Here is a 20341-nt window from a genome sequence, read left to right on the forward strand (position 1 = left end):
TGGTTTATAGGATAGTGGTGAACAAAATCTTTCAGAATGTGTGAAAGATCAAGGGAAAAAAAAACTGGAAATTTAATATTGTTGGATCCTACTTGTTCTTAATCTATACTTTGGATCCGACATGATTACAATTACGATGTTCTTAACTAATTGATAAGTTGTGAGTTGATTTCTAATTCAAATATAGAGAAAATTTATATTTAAAGACTGCGCCACTCTATATCTGAATTAGTTCAAGAATTGAAGAAAAATCAACCTTCAATTATTTCTCCTTAAAATATATACTGGCCGAGTATATTTGACTTACTTTATGAATGGTGCAGTAAAAGAGATTCCGGTAAAATACAACTTTAGATAAACAAAAACAAATATTTAATTTTATAATCACAAATTATACACTTAAGATCAAAATACTAAATAAGTTATTATAAACACTTCAGCCTTTCTGATAATACTGTCATACAAACTCAGACAATGGTAAATCTGTTATCTCTAATACAGTCTTCTCACAGTTCTTTAAGTTCCAAATACGACAAAAATTGCAGTAACACTTCTTCACAAACAAACACTTTTAAATTTACATTTCAGCTAATTTCCGAAAAAGTTACTATTAGTATAGGGATATTCTAGGAAGAAACACACTCATATCTCTGCATAGGAATATTAATGGTTGGAATATTCTTACCGCAATTTTCCTTCTTCATATATTTATGTGCGAATACTTTTTGTAACTGTATACACTTTAATCAATTAACGGCACTCATTTAAAAAAAAATCTTCTTAGAAATAACTGGATTAATTAACGGTCACAATACATACAATCAAACAATACATAGATCAAACCGCTTGCACTACATTTGACATCACTTAACTAATTCAGTGTTCTAATAACAACTCTTGTACTAAGGTAATACACAATAATTCCTTAACTTGAAGTTCAATATGCACAGTTACCTACTCCTTCGAGATCAATTTAATCCTTTAGGTACCATAATTCTTAACACCGCTATCATTAAGCTCAACTTTGTTGCCTCTAATTATTCTCTAGTTACTTCGTGCTATGCTTCAAATTTCCGTGTGTCCTTGAAAGGTCGGCCCTGAAACTAAATCTCAACTCAAGTATTGCTAGTCTATTTAGTAGTCACTCAGCTGTTTTCCGTAGCTATAATTGTTATTCTACAACTTATTAGTTAACCGCCTCTCGACTAGTAGACTTTATTTAGCTGCTTGAGTGACTTGCCGACTCGCTATTATCGCACTGTAATTCCTGAATGCTCCAATTCCAACCTAATGCCAATCTCTCTCTTATAAATCTCTAATGCTCCAATAATTTCAGTGTTCATCGCTTATATATCTCCATTCTTCCTGCCTAAATTGTTCTCGTGAATTCTTTGACTAAAACCCTTTTCAATAAACCTTCTCCTCACGTGGTGTTCCAAAAACGTGCTCACTATCTAACATACATTTCCATGACAACAAAACAAAATATAATAAAATTGAGCTATTGGATAACGTTAAACTTCTACAAACAGGAATAAATAGAGAATATTTACATTTCAAATAATGCGCAGTTAAATTATCAAATACAAGTTCTTATAATATTAACATAGTAATAATTAAAATAGATTAATAATATTTAACACCATCTTTTCATTATTAATACATATATCTTTGAATAATTAATTAAATATTAGATAAAATTAAAGTAGTTATATGAATATTAAATTGTAAAATAAGTTGTTTACATTAAATAATATTTACAAATGTAGCCTTTGCCAAGGTGGATTATGTTGGATTCTGAGGAGAGTATTAATAATTTAAATTTCTCTTCATTCAGAATCCAACAATATGAATGGATTGTGTTTAGCAAAAGTATGAAAGACAATTTTTTCTCTTAGGAAGTAGTAAGTGGAATTGGTATACAATGGAATAATGCGGAGTGTCTATAAATTAAAGAATTTAAGGAATATGGCATAGAATTTTCAGTTAATAAGGTACAGGTGGAATTACAGTACCAATGATCATGCCAAACTTAGGAGATAACCTTGGAGTAGTGGCATGGTAGAAAAAACTGTAAGGGAAGGATATCAGTAGTGCATGGAAAAATTGTCAGTGAGTGTTTGAGTGAAGCAATATCAGACTACATTCAATGGTTAGGTGGAGCAGCTCTCACATTAGTAACTATATCCATAGTTGTTAATGTGAAAGAGACCAATATGAGAATAAAGTTGAGGTGCTTAGCATAGCATAGCATGAAAGTGAATACAGCCATGGAATTGGACAGGATGTGGTGGTTAAGATATTAGAAAAGCTGTTTAAAGAAAGAAATGCTATTATATTGAAATAGCATCACTTTGTGAAGGATAGCTCCTGTCTCAGCAATTTACTCACTGCTATAAAGTAAAGTAATAAAGATGAGTTGGATAAATGAAATGGTTATACCATGACACTACTAGGCTTTTCAAAGGCATCTAACAGGATAACCATTCGAAAAATCTGTTATATAAAATGGAGAAATTGTGAATTAATAGCTGTGGAAATGTACAAGTGGATGGCTGACTGACAGATATCAGAGAGTAGTATATGGCAGAATGGAATCCAGGAGAATGCAGATGATCTGTGGAGTGTCACAGGGTTCAGTAGTGAAGCTGCTGCTGTTTAATTTACATAGTTGATAAGGGAGAATAATTTGAGAAAGAATATCCAATTATTTTTGATGATAATGCAAACATGGGGAGGATAACAGCTAATAAAGTTGATATATAGATAATAAAGGATGATTTAAATTGACTGGCAGTGTGGACAAAATATAGCATTTTCAGTTTAATGCAGTGAATTGTGAGGGGAACGAACAGATTGCATACTAAATCATGGTGGACACAAAGGTGAAATTCAGAGGGCATATTGCAAAAGTTAACAAAATAGTCCAATCGAAAATATCAGATAGATTGTGAAAAACAGTGACTTTAAAAATAGGAAGATAATTTTTACTCCTTAGAAGGTTTTGTATAGTTACATGCTGACTACTATGCACAGGTTTGGTTGCATGGGTTTCTTAAGGATGAGGAGATGGTGGAAAGAATCCAGAGGCAAGGGGACAAGATAAAGACAGGTCTGTAGAATACAACTTATGATGACAAACAGAATATTGTAGAATATGAAAAGATTGGTAAACAGGTAGGAAAGAGCTGATATAATACAAATATATAGTATTTTATAGAACTGATACAGAAGAAATTTTTCATTACATGGCAAATAAGGAGATAATATGGAGTCATCAATTTCTATAAGAGTGCATATAAATATTTTGATTGGTAAGCAGTCAATGAGAGAATGGATTGCCAAGAAGTGGTTGTGAACGATTTATCAGTGAATGAGTTTCACTGATAAAGCATTACGATACATTTAAGGATGAATGATAGGTTTATTTCATATGCTAGTTGGAGTGTGAGCAAACAGGAACTCTTCAAATGAGACTAATTAGAACGTACACACTACCTATCTAAAGGATTCCCTCTAGTGGTTTCCATACAATAATATCATGTAATTAGGTGCAGAGTGGTATACATTGTTCTGAAAAAAATAGCTACATTTTTTGGTCCTTTTAAATATTTTCTTTTATGGAGAAAAAAACATAATAATTAAATTTTTTTCTTATCTGATATGTCCACAATTCCATATGAGATATGTCCACTATTCCTGTATTACAGAAAAATTACTCCATCTTTTTTTTTTTTTTTTTTGCATGGAAGGTGTGCTAAGTCAAGAGTAATATCTTTCTTCTTCTTCTCTTCCGTCTAAGACGGGTTAAGTCTTCCCTTGAGCAGGATCTTCCAATCTTCTCCATTCCTTGCTGTCTGAAAAATTTCCTTATATGTTCTGAATCCTGAAATGTTCTTTATTAATTTCAGCCAGGTAATTCTTGGTCTTCCGGATCTTCTTTTTTCAGTTGGAAAAGTATTGATTAGGATATTAGGAGGTCTGTCTGTGTCCATGCGTACAGTGTGGCCAAACCATCTCAGCTACTGTTTTCTAATTTTTTCTATTATTGTCTTTTTATACAATAATTCTTGTCTGACTGTGCTGTTTGTTTTCTTTTCTATCCAATTTGTTCTATTTATTTTTCTTAAGCTTTTCATTTCAAATGCGAGTAGTTTTTTCTCCTCTCTTTTCTTAACTGTCCATGCTTCTGCTCCATAGATGACTGTTGGTATAATTATTGCTTCATATAATTTGATTTTGGCTTGCTTAGATATCTTGTTTGTTTTCCAGATTTTCTGTAATTTTCCCATGGTGGTCCATCCTATCACTATTCTGTGTTTGATTGATTTGAGTTCATCTATTGTTTCTGTTAGTTTTGATCCAAGATATATGAAGTTGTCTACTTGTTCTATTTGTTCTCCATTTAGAGTGGCTGAGATAGTAGTTCTGTTCCTTCCTATTTTCATCATGTTTGTCTTTTGTATATTTATTGTAATATCATATGTTATACAGGTTTCGTTTAGCTTGTTTATCAACTTTTGTAGTTCATTTGGGGTTCTTGCAATAAGGACAAGATCATCTGCATATTTGATATTATTTATGTTTAAACCATTGACAATGATTCCAGGCTCATTGTCTATTGCCTTCTTTACAACTTTGTCTACATATATGTTGAACAGGCATGGGGATAATGGGTATCTTTGCATTACTCCTTTTTGGATCTCTATGGGTTCTGTTGTGAGTGTATCCTTTTTAATTATTGCATTTGTCTGAGAGTAATATTTTATCAGAAACTTTATTATACATTTGTCTATTGCTTTTTCTAGTAGAACTTGAAGAAGGATTTCTCTGTTGATGCTATCAAAAGCTTGTTTAAAGTCCACAAAACAACAATATAGTTCTTTATGGTCTTCCCAGCTGAGCTCTGCTAGTTGGTGCAATGTGAAAATCTGGTCTATTGTTGAACAGTATCCTCGGAAACCAGCTTGTTCTATGCCTATCAGTTCTTCATAGGTGTTTTTCAATCTATTTTGTATAATTCTTATGAATATTTTATAGGTATGGGAGGGTAAATTGATTGGTCTGTAATTTCTGCAGTCTCTTTTGTCTCCTTTCTTGTATATTGGGATGATCTGGGATCTTTCCTGTTTGTAGTATTTTATTGAATAGGGTTGTTAAATAATCAATTGATATGCTGTCTCCATATGACCACAGTTCAGTAAGGATAGTATCAATGCCTGGTGCTTTATTGTTTTTCATCTGTTTTATTGCATATCTAATTTCTATTTGTAAAATTTTTGGGTGGTTGTTATTTTCTTCTATTGTTGGCATTGTAGTTTTGTTTCCTTGGTGAAAGAAAGGTTTTGCCAGATTTTTCTTATATCTTCAATATTCCCGGTTTCAGTCATCTTGCTGTTTACCATTGTTACTGCTTTTGCTGAGAATTCCTTTGTAATTTCTCTTATAGTGTCATGGAAAACTTATAGGTTGTTTTGTTGGTATGCTTCCTGGCATTTCTTAGCTTTTTCTTCTAACCATTTTTCTTTGGATTTTTTGCAAAGTAAGTAAGAGTAATATGCTATATTTAACTCATTAAGTAAGAGTAATATGCTATATTTAAAACCATTAAAACCATTAAGAAAACTCACACTTATGTGTGAGTTCTCTAAAAAATCATATTTACAAATAATTTTTAGGATATAATTCTCTTTAAATTCCATATGAATTCATAATTTTTGTATCATCAATATTTATTAAAAAAAAAAAAAAAAGAAGCATTCAAGTTAAAATAAAAGTATACTTACGAAAAGGGAGTACTCTCTATAGGGCCATAAAAATAAGAATTGATTCGAGTTACAGCACGCCTCTAAAAAAGACAAAATGACTTCAAAAATTTCTAATTAGTAAAATCTAGAAACTTAAATAATACATAAAATCTCCAATAAAAGTGGTCACTTTTGTGTGGTATGCTCAAAATTAGCAATTCTCAAGTAAGATCATGATTGCTGAATGTAGCATGAAAACTTTAAAATTATGGTTACATGGAAGAATATCATTGTACAAGAGACATGATAAACATTAGACTGCAAGACAAAATAAAGGAAGATGAAATAAGAAATGAAACAAAAGTGTTGGAAAAAGGGGAAGGCAGTGATGAGCACAAGTTTGAAATGATGATAGCCAGAAGAAGAGTGAGCATGAGAACACAAGTGTGGAGAATACGACAGTGAATAGAAAAAGTTAAAATGATTTAATTTATTCATTAATGATATAGGAAAGGATCTGAGAGGAACTGTTTAGTTATTTGCCAATGATGCAAAGTTGGGTAGAGCAATAGTGAATACATATGATGTCAAAATTTTGCAGGATGATTTCGATAGATTGACAGACTGGGCTAAGTAGAATGGATGTCAGTTTAATGTGGCAAAGTGTAAGGTTTTGCATTTTGGGGTGAAAATATTATCAGCATTATACCACATTGGTGGAACCATACTCCAGGAAATTGACAAAGCTAGAGACTTGGGAATGTTAGTAGATAGGAATTTAAAGTTTAGCGGGCACACAGCAAAAATGGCTAAAGCAGCTCATCAGATCACTTGGTCACAGAAGAATACTTTGACGAGCAGAGACAAGCATGTTATTGTTCCTCTTTATCGAGACTTGATAAGACATCATCTTGACTACTGTGTGCAGATCTGGGTGCCAGTGTTTCCTGGTGATGGGGAGGAGGTAGAGAGGATCCATAGGCGAGTGACCAAGATGGTAGCTGATCTATGGAATGTGAACCTTAAGAGAACAGGTTGAAGATTTGTGGGTTACAGAAACTGGTTGATAGGCAGAAAAGGGGTTATATGATTGAGACATTCAAATTACTGAGGAGTTTTTACAAGATTAATTCAGAGGAAATTTTTCAGAACAAATGTGGTGGTGGGAGAACTAGGGATCATCTGTGGAAACTGAGCAAGAGTGTATTTAGCAAAAGTGTTAGAACTAGATTTTTTACTTGGAGAGTGGTGAATGTGTGGAATAAGCTGCCAGAGCTTGTTGTGGGTGACATGACTCTGAATGAACTCAAAGCAAAGTATGACAGATACTGTGCAAATGCTGAATAGTTCTTGACATGATGTTTAGGGCCTCCCTTGAAGTGGCCTGTAATAATAACAATAATAATAACGATGATGATGGTAAATTCAGAAGCTCAAGTGAGCCTGACTAAGAGGGCAACAGCTAGTGTGACTATGAGAATGGAAGAAGGTCTAACTGATAGTACAATAGCAGGAATGATTGCTGGAAAGCAAGAATTGAAGAATAAAATAACTAAGGTGAGATATGACATGGGGCTTGTACAAAATGAAATTAAACATATGATGAATATGAATTCCAGAGTGGAAAAGAATAAAACAAAAGATAATGCAGAATAAGAAGTAGCAAATGATTCAAGAGCAGTACTATACAAAGACTATTTTATAGTCTTTGTATAGCATACAAAGACTGTTATAAAAGGTGTGGTGGATGACAAGAGGGTGCAAGGTCAATTTTTCCAGGATGGAGGATGAATAGAGATGATTAAGACTGTGAAGGGTAGAGGAAGAATATAAGGAGGAGATTGTTGAGGAGAGTGAAAGACAGTAGTGTGTGCTGCCCAGGTATGACAACAATGAGTTGCAGTGGAGAGTCAAGATCTTGAATGGAATGTTAGAAGAAATGTGTGAAGAGAAAGGAGTGCAGTCTGTAAATGCGTGGGATGAGTTTGAAGGACCAATGGAACAGTATAATAGTGATGAACTGCATCTTAATGGTTTTGGAGTGAGTAATTTGGAAAATTTGCTGCTGAAAGGAAGTGTAATGAGTGATGCAAACAAGTTATCAGTGGGAGTCAGAGATGATGTAAATGAGTAGGAGAGTAGAATAGGTAAGATCAGTGTCAATGGGAGAATATCAGAACAGGAATGAAGTTTAGCAGGGAAACAGGAGGGACCAGGGAGTTCGGAAAGACAGTGTACGGAGAATGGATTTTGAAAGCATGCATAGGAATGGAATGGCCTGGAATATATGGGGAGGTAGTTGAGTCTGGTAAGTATATGGGACAAAGCATAATAGTGGGCAGACCGTGGTTATTTACAAATGCAGAAGTATCATAAACATGGGAGATAAAATTGTTGTATTCATTAAGTTTATTTGCCTGAAAATAGTTGTAATAAGTGAAAGATGGTTGGAAGAGAATATCTTGACAGGAATAGAAATAGAAGGATATAATAATTTTTGTGCAGATAAGGTCAAGAAGGGAGGAGTAGTGCTGTTGATGATGGTAGGGGAATTATGTACTGACAGGAGTGAGATACAAGGGAAAAAAGTGGCAGTGGTTTTGAAGCAGTATGGTGTGAGTTTGATCGAATGAGATATTTGGTTGGGAGTTGCTACAGGTCAGGAAATGTGGAGGGCAGGGACAAAGAAATGTATGGGCAACTTGGCTCAGACAGCACATGAAGGAAGATCATTATAGGCCTTTTCAATTATGCCAGTATTCAATTGGAATGAAGAGATAGTCTTAGGGAATAAGGTGAATGAATTTCTCTAGCTTTTTTTTAGGGAAAACCTGAAGCAATATGTAACAGAAGTCACATGGGGATTAAGATAGTCACATGGGGATTAAGTCACAGAAGTCACATGGGGATTAAGGCAATTATAACAAGCTTCGGAGTGAGCTTGCAGCCATCCCATGGCAAAACATATTGCAAGGGAAAGATGTTAGCAGTGCTTGGGATAAAATCAGCGGGTATCTGAGGAAAGCAATATCAGATTGTGTCCCTATGGTCAGGAGGTCAAACAAGGCAGGCATTAGATGGATGAGCAGTAGTATCAAGCTTGAACTGCAAAAAAAGAAAATGATATGGAGAATTTACAAGGAGAAGGGCGATCAGGACACCCATGAGCAGTACAAGGCTCAAGCTAGGAAGGTTACCAGCATAGTAAGAAAAGCTAAATCAGATTACGAGAAGACCTTAGCCAAAGAGATCAAGGGTAATCCCAAAGAGTTCTTCCGCTATGTGGCAAGTAACAGGAAGAATGACTTCGGAAGGATAGCCTTAGTGGGTGCTGATGGTATTGAGGTGACAAAATCAGATGTAATAGTCGAGTTACTGTGTGATCACTTCTCAAAAGTCTATCACCCAAGTGAGGATATCTCTATACCTATAGCAATACCTAATGTGAGAATTGAAGCTAAAGAATCAGAGGTATTAAATATATTGCAAAACTTAAATGCAAACACTGCGGTAGGCTTAGATGGAATATCAGCTCGGGTGTTGCGTGAATGTGCAAATGAATTGTCAACCCCTCTTACCTGGATATTTAATTTAAGTTTGAACTCTGGTATGGTCCCTAGGGAGTGGAAGTTAGGCAAAGTGGTTCCTTTGCATAAGGGTGGCTCTAAAACTGCGGTATTGAATTACAGACCAATCACCATCTCAGGAGTAGTGGTAAAAGTATTGGAAAAATTGGTTAAAGACAAAATTCAAGAATGGGTGGATCAGGATATGATACTCTATAGAGGCCAACATGGTTTTGTTAAAGGTAGATCCTGCCTTAGCAATCTATTAACTATTCATAATAGAATAACATCCGAGTTGGACAAAGGAACTGGCTACACAGTGGTACTTCTGGATTTTGCTAAGGCTTTTGACAGGATACCCCATAGAACACTGTTACGCAAATTGGAGCAGATGGGAATGGATATTAAATTGGTGATATGGATAGGAGAATGGCTCAGGGAGAGATACCATAAGGTGGTGTATGGAGGAGCCGAGTCCAGAATGAGGCAGGTGACCAGTGGTGTACCTCAGGGCTCTGTGCTTGGGCCAATGTTGTTTAATTTGTATATAAATGATATAGGAAACGGCTTAAAGGGAGATATTCAGTTGTTTGCTGATGATGCAAAGTTGTGTAGTGCAATAAAAAATCAAGCTGATGTTGAAAGTTTGCAGGAGGATTTAAATAAGCTGGTAAAATGGGCAAAAGAAAATGGATGTCAGTTCAATGTGGAAAAGTGTAAAGTCATGCATTTTGGGATTAAAAGATTACCAGCTGTGTACTACATCGATGGAAAGGTACTCCAAGAGATTGATGAGGCTAGGGACTTAGGGGTATTGGTAGATAGGGAGATGAAGTTCAGAGGACACATTGCTAAGGTGTCCAAGATTGCACATAGGATTACTTGGTTGTTGAGGAACACACTGACATCCAGAGATAAAGAGGTTATTATTCCCCTTTATAAAGCATTGATACGTCCACATTTGGATTACTGTGCTCAGGTCTGGTCACCTGGATTCCTTGGAGATCAGGAGGCTGTGGAGAGGGTTCAGAGAAGAGTGACCAAGTTGGTGAGTGATATAAAAAATACTCCCTACATTGATAGATTGAGAGCTTGTGGATTGCAGAGATTGGTTGATAGGAGAAGAAGAGGGGATATGATAGAAACATTCAAATTACTAAAAGGTTTTTATAGGATTGATGCAGGGGAAATGTTTCAGCTGTGTGATAGTGATGGAAGAACAAGAGGTCATCTCTGGAAATTAAAGAAGAGTGTGGTTAACAAAGGTGTCACAACAAGGTTTTTTGCCTGGAGGGTGGTGAATGAGTGGAATTCATTGCCTGACTTAGTTGTGAGCTCTTCGTCTGTAAATGAATTCAAGAAGAGATATGACAGATATTGTTTTGCTAGTTTGGGTCTCCCGCGATGAGTCTACTGACTCCATGGAGATACCCGTAATAATAATAATAATAAAATAATAATAATAATAAGATCTTAGATCTGGTTATATCATCAGAAGATGTGACTGTGAATGGAATGTCTAATCTTCTCCTGGTTAGTGAGAACGATCATGCATTCATTGTTGAAGTAAGGAAGTATGACTGAACGGAAGGGGGTCGAAAAATCTCCTGAACCCCACTTTTCCGACCCCCCTACTGTTTTCAGTCATACATCCTTCCTTCAACAATGAATGCATATCACAATATGCCAGGATACCACTGAAAAAGAAGACAGCCAGCAACATCCCCCAAAGGTATGTCCGTTTTTTTTTTTCCTTCCTATATATTCTTCATATATTTGTCAATATAAAACATCAGTAATGCCCTAATATTTGAATAAAAAGCCAATGACATTATAAAAAAAATGGTACTCCTAAACCAAAACAGGCTAAAATAGCCATAAAAATAATAATTTTTTTTTATTTTTTTTAAATTAATAATTATCTAATTTTTTTAAAAAATCTATGCAACTTACTCCAATTATTCCTTTGAACTCTAATATATGCATGATTTATGATTCATTATTTGAATGTAGTTAACAGTCTATTTCCCTGATGATGTACACATACTATTGGATGAAATACAGGGTGTTCGGGATAAATTTGACATATTTATAATTAATTATATTTTTCCGTAAGTTACATGTATTAACACACACTTCTCTTCATTTAAAAGTTTGGACCCTTCTTCATTCATATACAAGATGTCAGAAAGGATGGATAGCTGGAACCCACCTGAATCATGGAAGAGAATAACTTGTATCATGATGATTCGTGCCCGCCATCAAAATAAGGATATTACGACTGCTGCCCAATGCTCCCTGAATACAGTAAAAACAATCAGGCATGAACTAGAGACTTGCAATGGTGACTACGAGGATGTAGCAAGAAGAAAGATCCCTAGCAGACGATCTGATTGCGTTCGTACAGCAGAATTCCTCGCAAATCTGCAGGAACAGGTGTTGAAGAACCCTGGCATTGGAATTTGGGCTTTGTTCGTGGAGTTGCTAACTGTAGTCAAGCCCTGGATAACAAGGGTAGCCAATGGTAGGCCGTATGTATGGCAGCAGGATTCGGCCCCTTGCCACACCTCTGGGAAAAGTCAAAAATGGTTGTCTGAAAATTTCTACGACTTCACCAGTCCAAATGTTTGGCCTCCAAACTCCCCAGACCTTAACCCCATGGATTATTTTGTATGGGGGGCAGTTGAAAAAGACACCAATCGCACTTCCAGTAATACAAAAGCCCAGTTAATGGATAAAATTAAAACAGTTTTTGCGGCCCTTCCCAGGGAGACTGTAGCATCAGCTTATTCGAGGTTCCGAAGCAGAATTGAAGCTGTGATCGATGCTAATGGTGGTTATTTTGAGTAAATCTTGTTGATAGTATTGTAATTAACTCTGCCTGTAATGTTTTTTTGTCAATTCATTAAATTTAATAGATACAAAGAAGATTTTCTTTTTCCTTACGAAACTGTCAAATTTATCCCGAACACCCTGTATATTGGAGTCTTTGAATAAATTCTTCAAATATATAAAATCTATCATCATCATCATCATCATAATGCTAATTACGGATATAGATCATACTGGTCTGTTCCAGTCTCATTATCCATCTTGTTTATATTTTATTATTATTATATTGTTTACACATTATTATATTGGTTTATATTTTATTATTTGTTTAGGATATCAGGTGATGGCCAGTCGGTTAAATATTCTATCCAGTTTTGTTTGTAATTGTTTAGTTTTTCTTCTATTGATTTTTAGTTCTTTTAAAATACCTTCATATAAAAATACCTAATAATGTGTATTTTGCAGTTCTTCTCATGAATCTCATTTAGCTTGTTTTTATTCTGTATTTATCTTGTCTGTTTATTGCCCAAACTTCATTGCCATATATTAATGTCAGCAGTGCTAAAGCATTATATATTATCAAGCGTGTTTCTTTTTGTACAATATTTGGATTGAGCGTTCTATTTATTAGGCCTATACTCTGTAAAAATTTTGAAGTTTTCAATTTTATGTCCTTTTCTCCTTCAAATGATATTTCACATCCAGAATAACTAAAATTATTTATCTGTTCTATTATTTTATTATTAATACCTATTTTACTTCTAACTGGAGTTTGCCCACAAAATGCCATTGTTTCAGTTTTATCCATGGATATTTTCATTCCAAACTGTTCTAGTATAATGCTTAAATTATTCATTGCTCTATGTAAATTGTCTTCTTTATCTGATATTATTACCTGATCAACTGCAAATAATAGTGTACTTATATTGTTATTCTGCGAAATTTCTATACCTAGAGTGTTTAATTATTATCATAATTATTATTATTCAGGCCTCCATGGAGTCAAAAGACTCATTGCAGGAGGTCCTTCCTAGGAGACACAAAGTCTATCAAGACTCATTGTGGGAGGTCCCTCCTAGGAAACACAAAGTCTACCATACCACTCCTTAAACTCAGTGACAGTTCTCGCTCCCACCACTCTATCAGGCAATGCATTCCATGGTTCAACCACTCTCCATGCAAAGAAACCTCGTCCTCTTGCTTGTCATCACTCCTTCCAAGCAAAAGAATCCCCTGGTGTCAACCCTGTAATAACCGCCTCTCAACAGTTTAAAAGTCTCAATCATATCACCTCTCCTTCTTCTATCCACCAAACTCTGCAGTCCACATTCTCTCAGCCGATCCTCATAACTATCCTTGTACGGTCCTGAAACCATCTTTCTTATCTGCCTTTGTACTCTGTCCACAGTTAATTTATCTCCTTGAAATCCTGGGGACCAAATCTGAGAACAATAGTCAAAGTGTGGTCTGATCAGGGTCTTATACAACGGAATGATAACTATTTTATCTCTGCAGGTCTGCGTCCTTCTCATTATTGCAGTAATCCTCTGGGTTACCTTCACCACCTTTCAATATGTCCCCTGAATTCAAGGTTTCTATCAATCATCAACCCCAGATCTCTTGACTCCCCTACTTCTTCTTCTTCCTCCTTTCCAGGCTTATAGGCCAAGTGGCCTGTTCCGGACTCACTTCCATCTTTTTAAGGGTCTTCCTCTGCATCGAGTACCTTTTGGGTGGTAATTTAGAATTTTTTAGGTATTCTGCTTCTATTCATTCTTTATATGTGTTCTTTCCATTTTTCTCTATAGCAAATCACTGTTTTATTTAGAGAGGTTGTAATTCCAAGTTTTTTTCTGATTTCGCTGCTTTTCATTTTGTCCATTATTGTGACTGCTTCAGTTCTGCGCAGAAATTTCATTTCGAATGATTCAATTCTTCTTTCATCTGCTTTTTTTATTGTCCATATGTCACTGCCATAAAGTAAGGTTGGTTTAGCAACTGTATTGTAGATTCTTATTCGTGTGTGTTTTTGTACATAATTGAGTTTAAAAATTTTATTTATAATGCCTGTTACTTTTAAAAAGTTTGATATCTTTGGTTCTATATCAGCTTCATTTTTGTATGACATTGTGCAACCTAAATATTTGAATGTATTTAATTGCTCTATTATTTTGTTGTTTATTACTATTTTGCTTCTTATTGGATTAGCACCTTTGAAGGCCATGATTTGTTTTGTCTGTTGATATTTCCATACCATATACCATATGTTTTTATCAGATTATTTAGACTGCATAATGATTTTTGTAGTTCATCTTCATTATTTCCAAGGATTATTTGGGTCATCAGCAAAAAGAAGAGTAGCTAATATGGTGTTACGGTTTATCTTGAATCCTCCTTCATTAGTTATCTTCCATTCTTTTATGATTTTATCTATGTATATATTAAATAAAACCTGTGAGAGGGGGCAACCTTGGTGTACTCCTCTATTTATTGGTTTCCAGCATGATGTTGAATTATTGTACTTCACAGATATTTTATTATCTTGATATATATTATATAAGGCTCTAAAGAGTTGGTTTGGTATTTCATATTCTTCTAGGATTTCCCATAGTTTTTCTCTGATAATTTTATCAAATGCTTTGGTGTAATCTATAAAAGCTATGTGTGTTTCTATGTTCATTTCTCTGTGTTTTTCAATTAATAATTTTAACGTAAATGCAGAGTCTATGCAAGACCTGCCTTTTCTGAATCCATTTTGCTCTTCTATTAATTTTGGGTCTACTATACGTTTAAGTTTACATGCCAAGATTTTTGCATATACTTTATAACAGGTACTAAGTACACTGATTCCACGATAATTGTTACAATCAGATTTGTGTCCTTTTTTGTAGATGGGAAAAACTATTGCTTTGGTCCAATCTTGTGGGCATTTTCCTTCTTTCCAAAACATAATATAAAAATTAAGTAATCTGAGTGAGAATTCAAGTCCTGCATATTTGATAAGTTCCAAGTTTATATTGTCTTCTCCTGGAGCCTTTCCTGTTTTGCTTTGGGTTAATGCTTCTGTTAATTCTTCTAGAGTGATGTTTTCCAACTTATCAGAGATGTTTACAAAGGGTACTTTTCTGTTTTGAATGTTTTCATCATAGATCTTGGTAGTGATTTTGCCATGTTTCTATTTTAATGGTATTAATATCTGCTTTTTCTCTAGTTTCATTGCTTAGATCTTTGAGGATTTTATATGCATTAGGTCTTTTGAGCATACAGTCTCTCTCCAATTTTGTTACAAAATTGTTCCATCTGTTTCTGTTTATTCTCCTGCATGCTGCTTTTGCTATTGCTTTTTTTTTTCTGTTGTATTCAATTTTTGATTCTAGGTTGAGTCAGTTTTTATATGCTTTTTTCTTTTCTTCAATAATGCATTTAACTTCATCATCCCAGTCCCTAAGGCCTCTTTTTCTTTTCCACTTTTTCTTTGATCCCAAACTTTCTTTTGCAGCTTTTGTCATTATGGTTTTTAGGTTTTTGACCATTCTTCTTCTATGTTCTGATTTTGTTTTCCACTTTTTCTTTGATCCCAAACTTTCTTTTGCAGCTTTTGTCATTATGGTTTTTAGGTTTTTGACCATTCTTCTTCTATGTTCTGATTTTGTTTTATACTTGTCATCCAGTTCTTTGTACTTTTTTGGTACAAGTCTTTAATACTACTGTCGTCCAAAAGTCTAACTTTGAAAGATTGAAAATTTCTATTTTCCTTGTTCTCTTTTTGTTGTTTTTAATCTTGGTTCCCATTTTATTTTTCCAATTAAAAGGTAATGATCTGATTCTATTTCAGATCCTCTGTATACTCTTGTATCTATTATCATTTCTGACATTTTGATATTGCTGATTATGTAATCAATAATGCTTCTTGTATCTCTTGCTTCCCAAGTGTATCTGTGGATGTCTTTATGTTTGAAGAGGGTGTTCATTATTTTAAGGTTATTGCTTATAGTCAAATCTATTAATCTATTTCCATTTCTATTACAGTTAAGTTCTCCGATAGGTCCTATGTTTGGTTTATATGGTTTACTGCCAATTCTTACATTGAGATCTCCTATTACCAAAATGTGATCCTTAGGATTGATCTTATTTAATATGTTCTGCAGTTGGGTGTAGAAGTTTTCTGAGTCCTCCTCTTTTCCTTCTTCAGGTGCGTAAGTTCAAATTACTGTCATATAGCCTCTGTCTATTTTAATTCTCATTTCTATTATTCTATCGCTCCAAAAGTTGTAATGGATTATATTGTTTCTAAGAGATTTATGTAGAAAGATCATTACACCAGATTTAGCTCTCTCTCTTCTGCTTTTACCCCACTGTATATATAGATATAATTTTCAGTTTCGTCTGTTCCACTCTGCTTTTTTTTTAGATTCTGTAATTACTGCTATTTTTACATTTCTTTCTTCTAGTGTTTGGTCCAGTTCTATGATTTTGTGGTGGACTTCTCACATTCCAGGTGGCTATATTCCAATAGGTGTATTTCTGCTTTTTTTTTTTTATTTTCGATAATTTTCTTCTCGAATCCTTATTCCAAGCTGGTTCGTTACCAAAAATCTCTGTCCGTTTAATATCTTCATGAGTCTTTTTAATGGGTAAAATTTTGACTGAGAGGGTTACTGGCCATCTGTAGTCTAGCTTGGTGGTGGGGCTGCCATCTTGATGCCTTCAAGCTTGCCTTAAGTGGTAGGAGAGAATTTTAAAGAGAAGACATAGAGATAGAGTAGAGATAGAAATAGAATCACCCATAGCCCTCGATTACTCTAATAGCATTAGGGTCGTGAGTTACAAGAGTTGGGCGAGGAATGCCATATAGGAAAGATTAAAGAGCAAGGGGGCATACCTCAAAGAAGAGGGAAGAGAGAGAATAGACCCAGCTAGGGGACGATGGGAAAGCCACTTCCCGTGTTACCAAGATGATAGCCCCCGATGGATAGACTCCCCTACTTCCTCCAGTATAGCTCCTCCAATAGAGTATGCAGCATCCCATCGATGTGACCCAAACCTCAAGACCTTACATTTTGCTGCATTAAACCAACACCCCCATTAATTTGCCCATATGTCTAACTTATTCAAATCCTCTTGCAGGGCTACCACATCTGTACTATTACTAATAACCCTTCTCAGCTTCACATCTTCTGCAAACAACTGAATATCCCCCTGCAAACCACTCACAATGTCATTGATATAAAGGTTAAACAATATAGGTCCCAGTACTGAGCCCTGTGGGACCCAACTTGTAACCTTTTGCCTACTTGAAACAACTCTCTGATACCTATAGGACAGCCAATCCTGAATCCAGTTCACCAACCTGACATCCAAACCCATGTGCTGCAACTTAAATATCAGCTTATCATGTGACATCCTGTTAAATGCCCTTTGCTAAATCCAAGAAAATGGCAGTATATGCCTTTCCCTCATTTACTGCTCTTGTCACTTTATTATAAAAGGCTATCATATTACTAAAACAAGAGTGCCCCTTAACAAATCCATGTTGACTCTCACAGATAACATTACCCTCATCTGCTAATGTTGTAGACAGTCCCTCACTAATCTCTCCAAGATCTTAACAACTACTAATGACACACAAACTGGCCTATAATTAGACACTTCCAGTCTGCTACTGCCCATATGCAATGGCACTATCTTACCTTCCTTCCATTCCCAGGGACCTTTCCCGTAGCCAGACTTTCATTGAAAAGCCAGGTCAAAGGAGCCGTCAGTTCTTTAGCACATTCTCTCAAAACTCGTGATGAAATACCATCCAGTCCCACAGCTTTACTGCCATCCAGAGTATTCAGTATTTGGAACAAACTCTCCTCCTGCACCTCTAAACCTCAAACCCTCTCCAGGATGAAATACTCCAATAAAGTGTTCATCGAACAATTCCACTATGTCCTCTGGATCAGTCACTCTATTCCCATTTTTATCCTACAATGTAATTCTTCCACAAGCATTTCTCCTCCTACTGGCCACATAGCTAAAAAATTCCCTACGATTTTCTTTGGATTTTAGAGTCAAGTTCTTCTCATATTCCAGTTTTGCCTTCCTTACCATACCAGTCACTCTCCTGGCCAGTGTCTAATATTCTTCATGCATCTGCTCTTCACCGTCTCCTTATATCTCTTCCATAGCCTCTTCTTCACATGCAGTTCCTGTTTAGTATTGTTTGTCATCCACTTTACTCCAAATTGTGTCCTCTTCTTCTTCACTTCTGTAATACAGCTTACTATTGCTGCTAACAAATATTCCTTCACAATTTCCGAAGAACTAATAATATCCCAGCCTTCCAATTCCTAAATCCATGAAACTTCCCCAAGTTGATGTCTAAGACTATTATAATCACCTGCCTTATAATTCCACATATGTTCCTGTCTCTTTGATACTCCTGCATGTCTATTCATCTTCCAAGTCAAAACCACATGGTCACTCTCTCCAACTGGTGGGAGAGATATCATCTCAGTTATTATCAACTTGTCTGATGCTATGACCAAATCCAAAACTCTTGAACCTCTTGTTCCCTCTATTACATGTTGCTGAAGACATTTGTCCTGCAAGAATTCTAGAAATTCCATTTCCTTATTGCTACATGAAACTTCCTCCCCCCAACTTATACTGCTGTACTTAAAATCTCCCATAACAATGATTCTTCTTGCACTTGCCAAGCTCAACTGTCTAAACATCTCCTAGTCCACACCCTCTGTGCCTGTTGGTAATGATAGAGTGTCACGTGACATGCTGATAATTAAATCTGAATTCACTGGGTTGGATAGATTAGTGCACTGAACTGTCTATTAGGTATCAGCATGCTGTTTTTGGGACCACCACTGTTTATCTTGTACATTAATGATATTCGGAAATATCTGAATGCGGATATACAGTTGCTTGCAGATGATGTGAAGTTCAGAAAAGCTATGAGGAGCAAAGTTGATGAGGCTTTACAAGAGGAACTGAATAGACTGAGTGAATGGGAATGGCAAGTAAGGGTGGTTACAACTTCAATGTTGTAAAGTGTAAGGTTTTATGATTCAGGAAAGAAAGATGGGATGCAACATACCCGTTTGGTGAGTATATCTTGAAGGAATTGGAAGAGACAAGCAGTCTGGGTGTGATGGTAGATAAGCTCCTGAAAATTTGGGAATACAGTGCTAAAATTGTGAAGACAACACAGTGACTCATGGCAATGATATGGAGGACACTGACATGTAGAAGTATAGATGTTATGGTTCCATTATATAAGGTGTTGATCAGATCATACATGAATTACTGTGCACACATTCTGTCACCTTGTTTTTGAAAGTATGGAGCAATATTGGAATGGGTCCAGAAGCATTTGACTGAGGTGATTTCTGGTCTGTGGAATGTTGAGTATGAAGAAAAATTGAGGAAGTGCAATTTGCAGAGTCACTGGATAAGGGGAGGAGAGGAATATGTCTGAGACATATAAGTCAGTAAGGTATTAATACCAGAAAAACAGAATGAGATTTCTCATAGAATGGGATGGAACAGGTGGGAGAACAAGAAGCCAATCCTAGAAGCTGTATAAGGAAGGAGAGCAGGGAGTGAGGAGTAGGATTTTTACAGGGAGAGTGGTGGGTGATGAAATGAGTTGCCCAAGAGTAGGTGACTGCAGAGACAGTGAATGCATTTAAGACAGTTTACTGAGCTGTGTGAGTGTGCAAAGATCCACCGTGCGCCTCTCACAATGGATCTTTTGATTCTATGGAGAACTGATGATAATAATAATTACGGAAATGACTTCTATTGGGATTTATTGATCAAGTATTTTTTTAGAACAACTATAGGCTTAAATGCATCCACTATCCCTGCACTAGGAACGCATTCCAATCACCCACTACTCTTCATGCAAAAAAATCTACTTCTCACCTCCTTGCTCACACCCACCTTATGCAGTTCCCAGGGAAGGCCTCTCATTTTGCCTGTCTCCAAATATTCTGTGAAAAATCTCATCCACATTAATCTGGTAATTAGCCATTACCAACTTATATGTCTCGATCATGTTTCCCCTCTCCCCTCTATTCACTGGGCTCTGTAATTTGCATTTTTTCAATCCATCCTCATATTCCACATTCCAGAGACCAACTTAGTCAATCATCACTAAACCCTCTCCAACATCTCATCATCCTTTTGAAAACA

General features: G+C 35.6%; 1 protein-coding gene across 1 annotated transcript in view; it reads right to left on the minus strand.

Annotated features, from left to right (window-relative positions):
• Window positions 1-20341, minus strand: part of LOC150094582 (voltage-dependent calcium channel subunit alpha-2/delta-3-like) — a 1537934-nt gene that overhangs the window by 402617 nt on the left and 1114976 nt on the right. Inside the window, exon 23 of the mRNA XM_090412095.1 lies at window positions 5787-5848. Within this exon, the coding sequence (XP_090268221.1) occupies window positions 5787-5848 (62 nt within the window). The remainder of the gene's footprint in view (window positions 1-5786; window positions 5849-20341) is intronic.

This window comes from Typopeltis vanoorti, chromosome 22, assembly GCF_054136105.1.
Source record: "Typopeltis vanoorti isolate ZY-2024b chromosome 22, IOZ_Tvanoo_1.0, whole genome shotgun sequence".
Lineage (NCBI taxonomy): Eukaryota > Metazoa > Arthropoda > Arachnida > Uropygi > Thelyphonidae > Typopeltis > Typopeltis vanoorti.